This window comes from Mobula birostris, chromosome 1, assembly GCF_030028105.1.
Source record: "Mobula birostris isolate sMobBir1 chromosome 1, sMobBir1.hap1, whole genome shotgun sequence".
NCBI classification, from domain to species: Eukaryota; Metazoa; Chordata; class Chondrichthyes; order Myliobatiformes; family Myliobatidae; genus Mobula; species Mobula birostris.
The window spans coordinates 69,930,936-69,948,426 of NC_092370.1; the positions used below are offsets into that span (position 1 = coordinate 69,930,936).

A 17,491-nucleotide genomic window follows, 5' to 3' on the forward strand; every position below is an offset into this window, starting at 1 on the left:
GGGTCCCAGAACAGATCCCTGAGGCACCCTACTGGTGACCGACCTCCATGCAGAATATGACCTGTCCACAACCACTCTTTGCCTTCTGTGGGCAAGCCAGTTCTGGATCCACAAAGCAATGTCCCCTTGGATCCCATGCCTCTTTACTTTCTCAATAAGCCTTGCATGGGGTACCTTATCAAATGCCTTGCTGAAATCCATATGTACTACATCTACTGCTCTTCCTTCATCAATGTGTTTAGTCACATCTTCAAAAAATTCAATCAGGCTCATAAGGCACGACCTGCCCTTGACAAAGCTATGCTGACTACTCCTAATCATATTATACCTCTCCAAATGTCATGAATCCTGCCTCTCAGGATCTTCTCCATCAACTTACCAACCACTGAGGTAAGACTCTCTGGTCTATCTCGATTCCCTTTCTTGAATAAAGGAACAACATTCGCAACCCTCCAATCCTCCGGAACCTCTCCCATCCCCATTGATGATGCAAAGATCATTACTAGAGGCTCAGCAATCTCCTCCCTCGCCTCCCACTGTAGCCTGGGGTACATCTCATCCGGTCCCGGCGACTAATCAAAGCAAAAAAATGAGATTTTATGAAAGGTAAATCACATTTAACAGATTATATAGAATTCTTTGAGGATGTTACAAGCAGAGTCAATAGATGGAATCTGTATTTGGATTTCCAGAAGGCACTTGACAAGGTGCCACACAAAGGTATAAGATAACAGCTTATGATACTGGAAGAATTCTATTAGCATGGAGATTAGTTATCCTATTAAAGACAGAGAGTTGAAATAAATCAGTCTTTTCAGGCTGAAACTAATAAGAGTGCCCTAAGAATCGGTTCCTGGCCCTCAGTTAACAAAGTCTGCCAGGGACCCTAAAAGAGCTGGGAAGGCATGTGTGAGGAGGATATTTGGGTGCTGCACAGAATACAGAAAAATTGAGTAACTGGCAACAACCTGCCAAACTGAATTTAAATTGGGAAAATGTGAGGTTATACACTCTGGAAAGATATGAATATGTTTGAAAGAGTGCAGAGAAAATGTACAAGGATGTCGTTGGGACATGAGGATCAAAGTTATAGGGATAGGTTGAATAGGTTAGGAATTGAGTACTGAGGAGATCAGGTGTGAATACACTAAATGGCAAGTCGCCTGTTCTTGTTCCAATTTTTATTCTATGCTTGTAATTAGAATAATTGCCATAATTATCACAATGGGGGGGCATAGGGAGCAAGGGTGGACCCAAATGCAAGACACATCTTGTGGGGTTAATTAAATTGAGTTTATTGTTTGATACCAGGAGAGCAAAGCAGATGCAGGAATAGCAAACTGGACAAGGGACGTAGGACTACGACTAGGCTGGGACTAGAAGTCTGGGCTAGGACTCGGAATTGGATCCCAGAACTAGCGGCAACATGAAGAGGCTACAGTATGGACTCCAAGCCAGAGACTGGGCAAGGACCCAAGTACCTGGGTTGTGTCCCGGGCTCGGACCCCAGAACCAGGCATGGACATGACGTGGGCTAGGGAGAGGAGGAACACAGAAAAACAGAGCCTCGGTCTCAGGAGAGCAGGTCCATGTACACATACACAGAACACAGAGTCGGGACCCCTCCTTGGGTACAGGACATAGGGCCGGGACTCATACACAGAACAGAGAGCCGAGACCCCTCCTTGGGTACAGGACATAGGGCCGGGACTTATGACTCATGACCCCCCCCCCCCGGGCAATGGCAAGACGGCCTGACTTACCCCATGGAGGCAAGGACAAGACACGACAAGACATGACCCCCTGCTGGGCAATGGTGAAACGGCCTGACTTACCCCACGGAGGCACGACCAACACAAAAGAACACCAGACAGTACCTATCTAGCTCCGGCGATAGAACTAGACCGAGGTGCAGGCCAGGGCTAGAGGCGAGAGGGGCGGAGAAGGGATTCAGACTAGGGGGTAGGACAGGAACCACAGACTACCAGGGCCAGGACTTGACTCGGAACTTGGATGTCGCCAGGACCGGGACTTGACTTGGAACTTGGATGCTGCCAGGGTTGGGACTTGACTCGGTACTTGGATGCCACCAAGGCCAGGACTTGACTTGGTACTTGAATGCCCCGGGAACCAGGACTTGACTTGGAGTCTCCGGGTAGTGGCGAGCTCTCGACTCGGCCCGGGAACAGTAGACAGCGGTTCTTGATTGCCTCCGGCGGGTTAACTGATGGACCCACCTTGGTGAGGAAACTTTGCAGGCTTGCTTTGGCGAGGTAACTTGACAGCAGTGCTCCGGTGAGGAAAGGCAAATTACCGGCACTCGCTTCGGGCGGAGACTAGGCTTGCTCCGGCCAGATGACATTGGCACGCCGTACCTTTAGTGACTTTGCAGACGCTCTCGAGCCGAACAGCTGAAAGCCAGAGACTATAAACTATCGGTTCAGCCGAGAGTAAATTGCCTCTAATCACCAAACAGGGAAAACAGGGAAAACAGGGAACCAAAGGGAAACAGGGAGTCAACGGTCCGGATCGTAACATAAACAAAGTAAATTTAACGAGACCTCGATCCGGACCATGACAATAATTCCCAGTTAAATTGCCATAATTGCCAGTTAAATTGCAATAGATAACTTGAGCATTGACAAAGGCTGTCAAGATGTTCTGGAGTAACACCTGATGACTACACATTGATTGGGGCTCTGACTGGTTCAATGGATACCTGTTAGGTTGTGTGAGTCTATTCAGTCATCCTCTGAATCTAGGAAAAGAATAAATACAACAAACAGGTGGCGAGTGTGGCTTGGACAATCCTGTTATTAAATATAATATGTACAAGCAGTTTGACAATTTCATGAAACAGCCTTATGTTTTCTATCCAAATGTCTTCTGAAAACTTAAATGTATCATGTCCGCTGATTCAACTTAACTATTCTGCTTGTTACAGCCATTAAAAAAACTCAGTAGATTTATTAAAAATTATTCCTCTTTCATAAACTGTGGTGACTTTACCAGACCTTAATGCTTTTCAGATGCCTTGCTGTCACATTGCTAATGACTGGAAAATGTTGAAATAGGGTTAATAAGCCATATCTCATTCTAATGCACAAATCAATGAGTATGTAAAACAAAGCTATCAAGATCAAATCGTTTTTGATCTGTTCAGCTGGACAACAACTCTTTGACCAGAGACTAACATCTGAAATAATATATCTCAGATTTGCTGTAATATTTGATTGAGAATAGATTTAAAAGATTTGCATTAATTAAGCGTTCTATCTCAAACACATTTTTATTACTAAAGTATTTGCACAGTATTTCTAGAGCTTTTATTGCAAGAGTAAATCTTTCATCTTGAACTTTACATATACTTTTTCCATCAAATGAATGAAAATTGCTATCAGAGTTTTGCTGGGAACTTTAATTACTCAGTTAAAAAAATTATATTTTGCCATAAAATATTGTAATGATTTGGCGGTAGCAATTCATATATGGAATGTCCGAGATTGCATGATGGTTAGGAATTAAGTGTTTGTGTTGGGATTGTGAGGTGGAGGAGAGTGGCTAGAGTGGTGAGGGGGCAGTTGATAGTCTGCAAACACTAGCAGGTAGTTTAGTTTTTCTTTGGATGGGAATGTGGTTTGTTTACACAGTAGCAAATATTGCACCGAAAGTCCCGGATCAATTCACTCCCTACAGAATCCCTTGCAGAAAAAGTTGAACCTTACTCTTAGGTATGAAGACTAATTGTAAAAAATATAGGTGTGTAAGACCTGCAAGATACAAAAGGTCTCAGGAATACTTTGTAATATAAGAAACAGTTTAAAAAGGTAAATCAGGAAATTATTAATATCATGAAGGTATGGGTGAAAGAACTACAGGGCTAAAATAGTTAAGTATAAACTTGGGACTAATTCTATTTTCTTCACCAAAAAAGATCACTACATGAAATTCACTCCTATACTTAAAAGGGTGGTAAGGGTGAAAGCCTTCCAAACATTCATACACAATAAAATACCACAAGAAGAAAATACAGGAGTTATTTTGCAAAGATGGCATAATTATTTTTGGAGAAGTAGTCACAGTGTATAAATGAAAACATTAGTAACTCTAAACCTTCATTACTCTTTTGAAATGAGTCAGTCTAGACAATCAGTGAATATCATGTACTATTCATAGATGCTGTTCGAGTCAACCAGAATTCAGACTGCAAAATCAGGTGTATGAGTTTGAACTTATTCAACCAGCTAAATTGTAGCAGGATATATGAACCCTTCAACAAAAAATTCAAGATTTGCGTTCTCATTCTTGAGGTACAATTTCTCCACAAAAGGTGGCTGTGGAGAATTTGCCTTGGAAATAGTTCAATAAAGCTACAAGTTTATTGCGCAATGCAATAAAATCTCAAGGGTTCAGCAAAAAGCAGCAGTCAACATGCCAGTTTATTAATTTCAGCTGTATGAGCTATGCAGAGTTTTTAAAGATTATATTTCACCTGTTGGCCTCCTCAGATAGTCGCATTGAAACTTGTGATACTACTGGCCAGCTGGGAACAATTTAAATTTCAAGGAGAGCATGCTAAATATGCATACTTCTTTTGAGATCATAAACCACATAGCATAGTATTTCAATCTACAAACTCTAAGTTTAAAATCCTTGATGCAAAAAGGTCACACTTCATTGAATGCAGCCTCAAAAATTTGTGTTCTAAGCCATTAGAAATCAACTAATAATCAATTTGAAACACCAATGCCTATTATCACTTTTTCCTATTTTATCACATATTCTGTAAGTTGAACACAATGGGAGATTAACTTGGGAGAATAATGCATTGCGGTGTTACATATAATTTATTAAGTCTTGAAATTGATTTCTATTTTTCATATTGAATGTGCTATTACTTGCTATCTAGATATAATCTCATGATCTCAGAGGCGCAGGTGTTAAAGAGACTATATTGCAAATATCAGTAGATGCAGACTTTTATTTGGATCTTTTCATGCCTATCTGTTCTTTGGGTCTCCATGCCTACTGTATATATTCAAATTTCTTATTACAAAATTAGCTTACATATGTAAAGGATGATGATGCATCTTTCAATCCATAAATGTGAAATACAATACACTAGGTCTTACATGTTTCAAATCCAAACATTCCATAAAAATAGCTGCAGAAAATAACTCCCAGTAGTTCTCTGATAAACCTCTTTTAAGAAAATAACTGAACTAATCAGGAAGCAAGCAGCATCTGTAGCACAGGAAGGACAAAATAGTATAACTCTAACATTTTAAAAGGAATTTTGGCTACCATTTTTCTCATTGGGTAACTGAGGTCATCGTATCATGTACATAAAGAATAACATCAAAGAAGGAGTATGGCCCTGTATGAAATTCAGTTTTTTTACATTCCTAGATAATAAACATTGTAGGTAAAAGGAATCACTCATAATTGTATATTTTAAATGTTTGAGATTGAAGTAGAATGAGTAATATTATGTTGCATTTTAAGTACAAAATTGTTCTGCATGACCTTGATTATCTTGATTATTTCCAAAATGTGGAATGGTTCTGTCCAACAGCTATATCTCAAAAGAGAATTCGAATCGTAATATACAATACACACATATTTCTATAAAGTGCATTCGCTATGTTAAAAAGTTATTTGTTAACCCATTTTCAATTTATTTCAAGTGCACAAACTCTACCAAAAGTGCTGTTTTACAAATGTGGTACTTCAACATCTTGATTAATTAGAATCAAAGAAATTAATCATGAACCTCATCACTGTAAAAATCTTCTAGCTGTTGAGAAAAGTTGGATGGGTTCTTTCCATAAAGATCCAAAAGTCCAGTCGATATGTTTAGAAATATTAAACTGAATATAAGCACCTTCCAAGCGAGTTCAGGACTTGATTTACAACCATCATTCAGCCAGCAATTCCCTGATGATTTGTAGCCATCTTTTGGTAAGCAAAGCATAAACCCCGTCCACTTTCATACAATCTCTCTCTCTGAGTAAGAAAGCATGACAATTAGTCTGTCATCTAGGAATATGTAAAAATCAATCCATACTTATCATTATCATCTTAAAATATGTTCCACTGCATTCCATTTTTCATAGTGAAGTATTCCAAATGGCAATAAGTTATACTTAGTTGAAACAACTAAAAAAATACATTACATAACATGATTAGAGAAAATTATTATTCTCCAACTGAATTTATATCAGGCAACTGGAGAAGTCCTGTGTAGATTTCATCTGTTTGGTTTCAATTCTTTCATAAAATACCATAAGCGATATTGAGAGGCCCAGAGAACCATGAAAATTTTATAAAAAATTAAACCCGAAGTGTCCAATCCAAGTGTTATTGCTAGCAAGATGATATTTCAGTACATACAAGGACAGAAAATTTCTTACGTTTATTAAGACAAAATATTAGTCACATGTTCTTCACCTTTTTGAAAAGCTAAGTTCCTAAAAAGAATGGGTATCCATGATCAAGAAGTTTTGAGTTATGCTCAAGTAACAGCTGCTTCTGTTTGCAAGATGGGGATCCTTAAGATATGTTCTTCATCTAATTAATTTAGTTAGTATATTCCGTCAGGAAAACGTACCTTAACTGCTATGTCAGCAAGAAAACAGAAATTTGCAAAGTATCCAGTAAATTTCTCATGAACTTTAATATTGAGTACTTTGAATAAAAATCTCATCTATAAATTATTCTTCCAATTAAATGTAATTTGCTCTTCAAATAGACTTGTCATTTATCGCTTCTTTACAAACTGCCTTATGAGTGGAAGAAATTTTCTGCCACTTTGTTGTAGAAAGATAATTGGAAAATAACTGTTCATAAAGGGATTTTAAAATAATATCTGAATTCCATATTATCATAATCACTCTTAATTAGACCATCACTTTCTTTCAACTTTTTTGAAAAATCCTTATTTCACTGGTCCCTAGTAATCTTACAATTGAGATTTTATTTGATGCTTTTTTCAGAAAAAAATGCTTCAGTTTGTCTTCAGTAGTTTAATGCTCAGTTTACTAAATTCTTACTCATTTTCAACAGCTTTCTACTTCCTTAATATAAAATCAACTACAATTTTAAATATAATTTATGTCCTATAGCAAATGAATAATAAAAATAGTTGAAAAGAATGTCCTTTTATTTGGTCACATATATTATCAGGAAGAATTGGAAGAATGAGAAGATTTTGAAGAAAAAGTATCTGCAAGCTGGAAGTAAATTTAAGTCATAATGGATATAAATTCAAGACTGGGATTTTAAATTGAAGCTCTTGAGGAATTAAGAACAAATATTAGTAACAATAGGGATGCTAGGCAACTAAGAAAACTTGTCATTATTGTCATAATACATACAATAGATATATGATAAAACATAACTTTACTGAAGCCATATTTCTGTGTCTCTGATCTAGAAACATGATTGAATCAATTCACAGCTGCTAGGTAATTCAAATAACTTAATATACCTGGAAGTAACTACTTGATTTTCATAAAAACGACTTTTAGTATCTTTCAGGGAAGGAAATCTCCCTTTTTTCCTGTTTCAACTGGGACTTCCCATGAACAAATATAAATGTTCTTAACTACCTCCTTCGTTCTAGGAAAATTATGAATAAATGCTGACAATGCAAGTAAATAAAAGGGAACTGGTGAAAACAATTACTGGTGTATCAGCAAGGCTGAGAAAGAGGAGGACAACAGAAAGATGATGTTGATTAATAGCAAGTAATGACCCTTTGTGAAAGAGGTGTAAAGTTTGTGCTATTTGGTTGAAATAGTACTAAGGAAAGAAGATGAAAGCAGTTTCAAGAAAGCAGAATTTATGTTGGAAGACAAAGATGACATCTTCAGTCTCGGTGTTATTGCAACACAAGCAAATTCAGTTGTCCCAATGTGGCAGGTGAAACTTGTATCTTTGGTATCCAAGTTCTCTTTGTTGCTAACCAAACCCAAACTGACAGTGTAAAAAATACATTGTGATCCATCAGAATGAAAGACTATCTGATATTTTAGCCTAGGTGAATGTTAATTCATGGAACAAAAGTCAGTTGTCCTGTTTCAGGGTCACAACATTATCACTCTGTTCATGGTCAGTGAGACAGTGTCAGAATCAGTTAGGTCAGAATTGCCACCTTGGAGCTGCTTGTCGTCATCTTCCACGCCCATCTGTTGAAGTCAGTGGCCACACAAATGCAATAAGGACATAAGCACAGTGCTTACGTCCTTCCGGGAATGCAAAAGAAAGGGGAAGATGCCAGAATAAAAAGGTTTTGCGGAGGAGGTTAATCTGGTGTCTTCCCCCTTCCTGAAGAAGGGTCTTGGCCCAAAACGTCAACTGTTTATTTATTTCCATAGATGTTGCATGACCTGCTGAGTTCCTCCAGCATTTTGTGTGTGTTGCTTTGGATTTCCAGCATCTGCAGAATTTCTCATGTTTACCATTTAATTTAACACATTGCACTTCTTAGTATTAAATTTAATCAGCAGCATGCTCCTTCGTTCCATTAGCCTATGTCTACATCACTTCAATCACAATGTGCCTCACTATATACAGGACTTCTACCAATTTTGAAATAATACTTGTAAACCAATCATAACCTATGTACCTTTGAAGAAAAGTAGTGGCATATCAACTTTGTGTATCTCTTTTTAATTCAATAAACAATTCATTTTTTGTTTCCTATCTCATGACTCATTTCATATCTGTCTGTTACTGTCCCCATTTTTCTATATACTGCATTTTGCTTACAAGCAGTGAGACTTATCAAATATAATTTGGAAGCCTACATGAACAACATCAAAACTCTTTGTTACGTCTTCAAAATACTCTTTTAGTGCAATATGAAATACTTGAAGCCTAATTAAGTAAATTGCTTACTGAACCGGTGTTGAACAATGGCCCACATCAATTCTCTGCATAACTATGCAGTATTGTCATTTTATTACATGTATGTCTATGGTACTCACAATGGCTTTACTTTTGTAGTGGCACCTTTGTGGATCTAGCAAAAGAAATCAATTGGTCCGCAATTCACAGTGTGAAGATAAGATCAGTAAGGTGGGGTAGACCAAGCTAAAAAGAGAGATCAGGATGGCAAAAAGAGGGTATGAGATGAATTTGGCAAGCAGGGTTGAAGATAATCCCAAAAGGTCCTTCAGTTATATTAACTGTAAAAGGGTGTCTGGGGGGAGAGTAGATCCTCTTAAAGACCATCACCTATACGTGGAGCTGAAGGAGATGGTTGAGATTTCTAATGTCTATGTCTTCTCAGTGTTTACTAAGAAGATTATCACGATGCCAAAGAAATGAGGGTAATAAGTAGTGAGGTTTTGGATCATATGCGTATTATGAGGAAGAAACCTGACCAAGTGTAACTCCAGACCTTAGGTAAGAAATTGTGGAGGTCCTTGTTAGTCACTGGTGAAGTTCCAGAAGACTAGAAGGTAGCTAATGTTGTTCCATTGTTCAAAAGGGGTAGCAAGGATAGGCGATGGAACTACAGGCCATTAAGCCTGACATAAGCTGTAGGGAAGATACTCAAGGGATCTCTGAAAGACAAGATCGCATATTTAACACCTAATCAGGAATAGTTAGCATGGTTTTACGCATGGGAGGTTATGTTTTTGGCAGACATCAATCATTACGAGCACTCACAGTGGTGATGCAGCATAAGGTTTAAAAAGAGCATGGGGCCTTTCAGAACTTTACAGCGGGTTTCAGTCACTATGAGCAGTTGCTTGTTGGTGAGGCAGCATGAGGGTTAAAAAGAGCTTGGGGTCTTTGAGAATTTTTGGTAGACCTTAATCATCACAAGGTCTTGTTTGTTGGTGAGGTAAGACAAAGTTTAAAACGGGCTCAGAGCTTGTTGGGGATTTTTCTGCAGGCTTCAATCATAGCGTTCTATTACGCACTTGGCAAAAGCCAATAAAAAGAAGTTAGATTTAAGTGGAGCACCCATTTTATGAGTGGGACATTATTAGAGGAGTTAGTTTCAGGTTTTGGATCAATAGGTTTAGGCAAGAAGCAACAAAGGCTCTAGATAAATTTCTGGTGAGTTTTGTGAAGAGTAAGAGGATAGGACATGAGAGAATAGGACCAATCAAGTGTGACAGTGAAAAACTGTGTATGGAACAGGAAGAAATAGAAGAGGTACTTAATGAATAATTTGCTTCAGTATTCACTACGGAAAAGGATCTTGGCAATTTTAGGGATGACTTACAGCGAATTGAAAAACTTGAGTATAGAGACATTAAGAAAGAGGATGTGCTGGAGCTTTTGGAAAGCATCAAGTTGGATGAGTCTCCCGGACGGGACGAGATGTACCCCCAGGCTACCGTGGGAGGCGAGGGAGGAAATTGCTGAGCCTCTGGCAATGATCTTTGCATCATCAATGGGGATGGGAGAGGTTCCAGAGGATTGAAGGGTTGCAGATGTTGTTCTCTTATTCAAGAAAAGAAGTAGAGATAGCCCAGGAAATCATAGACCAGTGAGTCTTACTTCAGTGGTTGGTAAGTTGATGGAAAAGATCTTGAGAGGCAGTCAGCATAGCTTTGTCAAGGCAGGTTGTGCCTTAGGAGCCAGATTGAATTTTTTGAGGATGTGACTAAACATATTGATGAAGGTAGAGGTGTAGATGTAGTGTATATGGATTTCAGCAAGGCATTTGAGAAAGTTCCCCATGCAAGGCTTATTGAGAAAGTAAGGAGGCATGGGATCCAAGGCTGGCTTTGTAGATCCAGAGCTGGCTTGTCCACAGAGGGCAAAGAATGGCTGCAGACAGGTCTTATTCTGCATGGAGGTCGGTGACCAGCGGTGTGCCTCAGGGATCTGTTCTGGTACCCCTTCTCTTCGTGATTTTTATAAATGACCTGAATGAGGAAGTGAGGGATGGGTTAGAAATTTGCTGATGACAGAAAGGTTGAGGTTGCTGTGGATAGTGTGGAGGGCTGTCAGATGTTACAGCAGGACATCGATAGGATGCAAAACTGGGCTGAGAAGTGGCAGATGCAGTTCAACCCAGATAAGTGTGAGGTGGTTCATTTTGTAGGTCAAATATGATGACAGAATATAGTATTAATGGTAAGACTCCTGGCACTGTGATTATCAGAGGGATCTTGGGGTCCGTGTCCATAGGACACTCAAAGCTGTTGCGCAGGTTGACTGTGTGGTTAAGAAAACATATGTTGCATTGGCCTTCATCAACTATGAGATTGAGTTTAAGAGTCAAGAGGTAATGTCACAGTTTTATAGGACCCTGGTCAGACCCCACTTGGAGTACTGTGCTCAGTTCTGGTCACCTCACTACAGGAAGGATGTGGAAACTATAAAAAGGGTGTAGAGGAGATTTACAAGGATGTTGCCTGGATTGAGGAGCATGCCTTATGAGAATAGGTTGAGTGAACTTGGCTTTATATCCTTGGAGTGGCAAAGGATTAGAGGTGACCTGATAGAGGTATATAAGAAGATGAAAAGCACTGATCATGTCGATAGTCAGAGGCTTTTTCCCCAAGGCTGAAATGGCTAACACGAGAGGGCACAGTTTTAAGGTGCTTGGAAGTAGGTACAAAGGAGATGTCAGGGGTAAGTTTTTTACACAGAGTGTGGTGAGTGCATGGAGTAGGCTGCCAGCAACGGTGGTGGAGGCAGATACGATAGGGTCTTTTAAGAGACTCCTAGATAGGTACATGGAGCTTAAAAAAATAGAAGGCTATGCGTAGCCCTAGGTAATTTCCAAAGTAAGTACATGTTCGGCAAAGCATTATGGGCTGAAGGGCCTGTATTGTGCTGTAGGTTTTCTATGTTCTATGTTCTCTCCTTCTTTGTCTATCAGTACATAGCTAGTGCTGTCAGAATGAGTCCAGGATTAGTGGTATGTCTTCGTGTGAGATAAGACCATAAAACATAGGATCAGAATTAGGCCATTCAACCCAACAGGTCTGTTCCACCATTCCATCATGGCTGATCCCCGATCCCTCTCAACCCCATACACCTGCCTTCTCAACATATCCTTTGATGCCCTGACCAATCAGGAAACTATCAACTTCCACCTTAAATATACCCATGGAGTTGGAATCCACCACAGTCTGTGGCAGAGCATTCCACAGATTCACCGCTCTCTGGCTAAAATAATTCCTCCTTGCCTCCGTCTAATAGATCACCCCTCAATTTCGAGGCTGTGCCCTCTAGTTCTGGGTACCCCCTGTAGAGTAAACATCCTCTCCATTTCTACCCTAACTAGTCATTTCAACATTCTGTAGGTTTAAATGAGATTCCCCCAAATTCTTCTAAATTCTAGTGTGTGCAGGCACAAGGCTACCATATACTCTTCATATGTTAACGCTTTCATTCCCGGGATCATCCTTGTTTATCACCTCTGGACTCTCTCCAATAACAACTCATCCTTTCTGAGGTAAGGGGCCTAAAACTGTTGACAATATAGTAAGTGTGGCCTGACTAGTGTCTTATTGAACATCAGCATTATCTCCTTGCTTTTATATTCTATTCCCCTTGAAATAAATGCTAACATTGTATTCGCCTTCTTTACCACAGACTCAATCTGTTAATTAACCTTCTGGGAATCTTGCACAAGGACTCTTAAGTCCCTCTGCACCTCTGATTTTGAACCTTCTCCCCGTTTAAATGTGGGAACTATGTGAAACCTTCTGTCTCCCTGATAACTACATTTGCACGAAGTACATCCAGCTGCAGCTCTTTACACACCGTATTAGGAAGCTGCAATTGCAGCCGGAAGACCTTCAGGTCATATGAGAGAATAAGGAGACGATAGATGGTAGCTGAAGGATGCTAGACACCCCTAAGCTGCAGGAGGCAAGTGACTGTCAGGAGAGGGAAACGGAACAGGCAATCAGTGCAGAGCACCCCTGTGGATGTTCCCCTCAATAACAAGTATACCACTTTGGATACTGTTGGGAGGGAAATGAACTACCAGATGAAAGCCACAATAACTGGGTCTTTGGCACTGAGGCTGGCTCAGAAGGGAAGGGGAAAGAAAAAGAGTGCAATTGTGAGAGGGGTGGAACAAACAGGAGGTTCTGTGGACTTGAAAGGAACACTTGGATGGTATGATGCCTCCAAGGTGCCAGCATCAGGGACATCTCAGATGTAAAGGAGGAGGGTAAACAGCATGAGGTTGTTGTACAAATTGGCATAAATGTCATAAGTAGGACAATGGCTGAGGTTGTGGAGAGAGAATATATGGAGTTGGGTAAAAAGCTGAAAAGCAGGGCCTCAAAGGTAGTAATCTCTGGATTTCTGCACGTAGCACACACCAGTGAGGATAGAATAATTTGGCAGATAAATGTGTGGCTGAGGAATTGGCTCAAGGGGCATAATTCCAGATTTCTAGATCGTTGAGATCTCTTCTGGAGAAGGTATGACCTGTACAAAAAGGATGGGTTACACCTGAACACAAGGGAGACCAATATCCTTCTGGACAAATTTGCCAGTGCTGTTGGGGAGGGTTTAAACTAATTTGGTAGGGGTTAGAAACTGGACTGATAGGGCAGAGGATGAGGCAGTCGATATACAAGTAGATGCAGTTTGTATTTTAGAAAGGGATAAGAATCTAACATTCAGTAATACGGGGCAAAATTTAAAAGGGTGATTAATACAGGACTGAAGTTTTATATTTGAATGCACACAGTATATGGAATAAGGTATTGTAGCGCAGTTAGACATTAGACCATAAGACCATAAGATATAGGAGCAGGATTAGGCCATTTGGCCCATCATGTCTGCTCCGCCATTTCATTATGGCTGATTCAATTTTCCTCTCAGCACCAATCTCCTGACTTGTCCCCATATGCCTTTATGCCCTGACTAATCAAGAATCTATCAACCTCTGCCTAAAATATACATAAAGGCTTCGCCTCCACAGCTGGCTCTAACAAAGAATTCCACAGATTCACCCCTCTCTGCCTGAAGAACATCCTCCTCATCTTCTTTCTAGAAGGACACACCTCTATTCTGAGGCTGTGTCCTTTGGTCTTAGACTCTCCCACCATTGGAAACATCCTCTCCACATCCACTTTATCAAGGCCTTTTGTCTTTCGATAGGTTTCAATTAGGTCACCCCTCATTCTTCTGAATTCTAGTGAATACAGGCCCAGAGCTATCAAATGCTCTTCATATGACAAGGCATTCAATCCTGGAATCATTTTCATGAAGCTTCTTTGAGCCCTCTCCATTTTTAGCACAAACTTTCTAAGATAAGGAGCCCAAAGCTGCTCACAATACTCCCGAGGCTTCAACAGTGCTTTAGAAAGTCTCAACATGACATCCTCATTTTTATATTCACGTCCTCTTGAAATGAATGCTAACATCGCATTTGCCTTCCTCACCACAAACTCAACCTGCAAATTAACCTTTAGGGAATCCTGCACAAGGATTCCCAAGCCCCTGTTGCACATCTTATTTTTGCATTTTCTCTCCATATATAAAATAATCAACCCTTTCATTTGTTCTACCAAAGTGCATGGCCGCATATTCCCCGACACTGTATTCCATTTGCCATTTCTTTGGCCATTCTCCTAATCTGTCTAAGTCCTTCTGTAGGCTCTCTACTTCCTTAAAACCACATACCCCTGCACTTCATATTGTAAGCAAACTTTGCAACAAAGCCATCAATTCCATCATCCAAATCATTGACATATAATGTAAGAAAAATCAGTCCTACCACAGAACCCTGTGGAACACCACTAGTCACCAATAGCCAACCAGCAAAGGTCTCCTTTATTTCCACTCTTTGCCTCTTGCCAATCAGGCATGTTTTATCCATGCGAGAATCTTTCCTGTAATACCATGGGCACATAGCTTGTTAAGCAGCTTCAAATGTGGCACCTTGTCAAAAACCTTCTGAAAATCCATGTACAGATCATCACCCAATTCTCCTTAGTCTATCCTGCTTATTGTTTCTTCAAAGAATTTCAACAGATTTGTCAGGAAAGATTTTCCCTTGAGAAAACTATGCTGACTACAGCCTATTCTTTCATGTGCCTCCAAATACCCTGAGAATTCATCCTTAATAATCGAGTCCAACACCTTCCTAGGCATTCAGCTGAGACCCACTGGCCTATAGTTTCCTTTCTTTTGCCTCTCTCCCTCCTTGAAGAGTGGAGTGACAATTGCAATTTTTCAGTCTTCAGGAACCATTCCAGAATCTAGTGATTTTTGAAAAATCTTTACTAGTGCCTCCACAGTCTCTTCAGCTACCTCAATCAGAATCGTGGGGTGTATACCATCTGGTCCAGGTGATTTATCTACTTTCAGACCTTTCAGTTTCACAAGAAGCTTCTCTCCAGTAATGGTAACTTCACACACTTCATAACCCTTGACACCTGTACTACTTGTGTCTTCCATGGTGAAGACTGATGCAAAATACTTTTTCAGTTCGTCTGTCTTTTCCTTGTCCCCCATTAGTACCTCTCCAGCATCATTTTCCAGCAGTCTGATATCTACTCTTGTCTCTTGTTTACACTTTCCTATTTATCTGAAGAAACTTTCGGTATCCTCTTTAATATCATAGGCTAGCTTACTTTCGTTTTCCATCTTTACATTCTTAATGACATTTTTTAGTTTGTAAAAGCTTCCCAATCCTCTAACTTCCCACTAGTTTTTCCTCTATCATATGCCCTCTCTTTGGCTTTTATATTGGATTTGGGAAATTGGTAGGTATAACATGGGAATCACCGAGCTGTGGCTGAAAGAACAATCATAGTTGAAAGGTTAACATCTAAGGATATGCATTGATTTGAAAGGACAAGCAAATACGCAGAGAGGTTGGGGTGGCTCTGGTGGTAAAAAAATGAAATCAAATCCATAGGATCTTATCAGAAAGGAACCCTTAGGAGGCAGTGATCATAATATGATTGAATTCATACTGCAATTTGAGAGGGAGAAGCATAGGTCAGTTGTATCAGTATCACATCAGAATGAAGGGAATCACAGAGGCATTAGAGTGGAGCTTCCACAGGTGGATTGGAGGAGGATACTGATCGGAGTTTCAGCAGAGCAGAGGTGGCTGACGTTTCTGAGAATAGTTCACAAAGCGCAGGAGAGATATGTTCCACAGAGGAAGAAGTTCTCAAATGGCAGGGGTAGGCAACCGTGGCTGACAAAGGAAGTTCAGGACTGCATAAAAGCCAAGAAAAGGGCATATAAGGTAGCAAAAGTGAGTCTGAAGTTGGATGATTGGGAAGCTTTTAAAATCCAACAAAAGGCAACTAAAAGAGTTACATGAAAGGAGAAGATGAAATATGAGTGCAGACTAGCCATTAATATAAAGCAGGCTATCAGTTATATAAAAATTAAAAGGAGACGAGAGTTGATATTAGACCACTGGAAAATGATGCACAGAAACAAAGAAAACCTACAGCACAATACAGGCCCTTCGGACCATAATGCTGTGTCGAACATGTACTTACTTTAGAAATTACCTAGGGTTATCCATAGCCCTCCAGTTTTCTAACCTCCATGTACCTATCCAAGAGTCTCTTAAAAGACCCTATTGTATCCGCCTCCACCACTGTCGCTGGCAGCCCATTCCATGCACTCTCCACTCTCTGCATAAAAAAAACTTACCCCTGACATCTCCTCTGTACTTACATCCAAGCACCTTAAAACTGTGCCCTCTTGTGTTAGCCATTTCAACCCTGGGAAAAAAAACCTCTGAGTATCCACATGATTAATGCCTCTCATCCTCTTATATACCTCTATCAGGTCATCTCTCATCCTCCATCACTTCAAGGAGAAAAGGCCAAGTTCACTCAACCTATCCTCATAAGGCATGCTCCACAATACAGGCAATATCCTCGTAAATCTCCTCTGCACCCTTTCTATAATTTCCACATCCTTCCTGTTGTGAGGTGACCAGGGTCCTATACAACTGTAACACTACCTCTCAGCTCTTGAACTCAATCCCACGGTTGATGAAGGCCAACACACCGTATGCCGCCTTAACCACACAGTCAACCCACACAGCATTTTTGAGTGTCCTATGGACTTGGACCCCAAGATCCCTCTGATGTCCCACCGTAACCTCTGACAGCCCTCCACACAATCCACAATACCCACTACCTTTGTGTCATCAGCAAGTTTACTAACCCATTCCTCCACTTCCTCATCCACGTCATTTATAAAAATCACGAAGAGAAGGTCCCAGAACAGATCCCTGAGGCACACTACTGGTCACTGACCTCCATGCAGAATATGACCTGTCTACAACCACTCTTTGCCTTCTGTAGGCAAACCAATTCTGGACCCACAAAGCAAGGTCCCCTTGGATCCCATGCCTCCTTACTTTCTCAATAAGCCTTGCATGGGGTACCTTGTCAAATGCCTTGCTGAAATCCATATACCCTAAATCTACTGCTCTACCTTTATCAAGGTGTTTAGTCACATCATCAAAAAATTTATGCAGGCTCGTAAGCCACACCTGGATCTTTATTCC

At 40.2% G+C, this 17,491-nt stretch overlaps 1 protein-coding gene across 1 annotated transcript in view; it reads right to left on the minus strand.

The window, feature by feature from the left end:
• Positions 1-5,850: 5,850 nt before the first annotated feature.
• The window catches only part of gra (granulito), a 120,639-nt gene continuing 108,998 nt past the window's right edge, over positions 5,851-17,491 (minus strand). Inside the window, exon 8 of the mRNA XM_072262412.1 lies at positions 5,851-6,006. Coding sequence (XP_072118513.1) covers positions 5,923-6,006 — 84 coding nt within the window. The 3' untranslated portion in view covers positions 5,851-5,922. The remainder of the gene's footprint in view (positions 6,007-17,491) is intronic.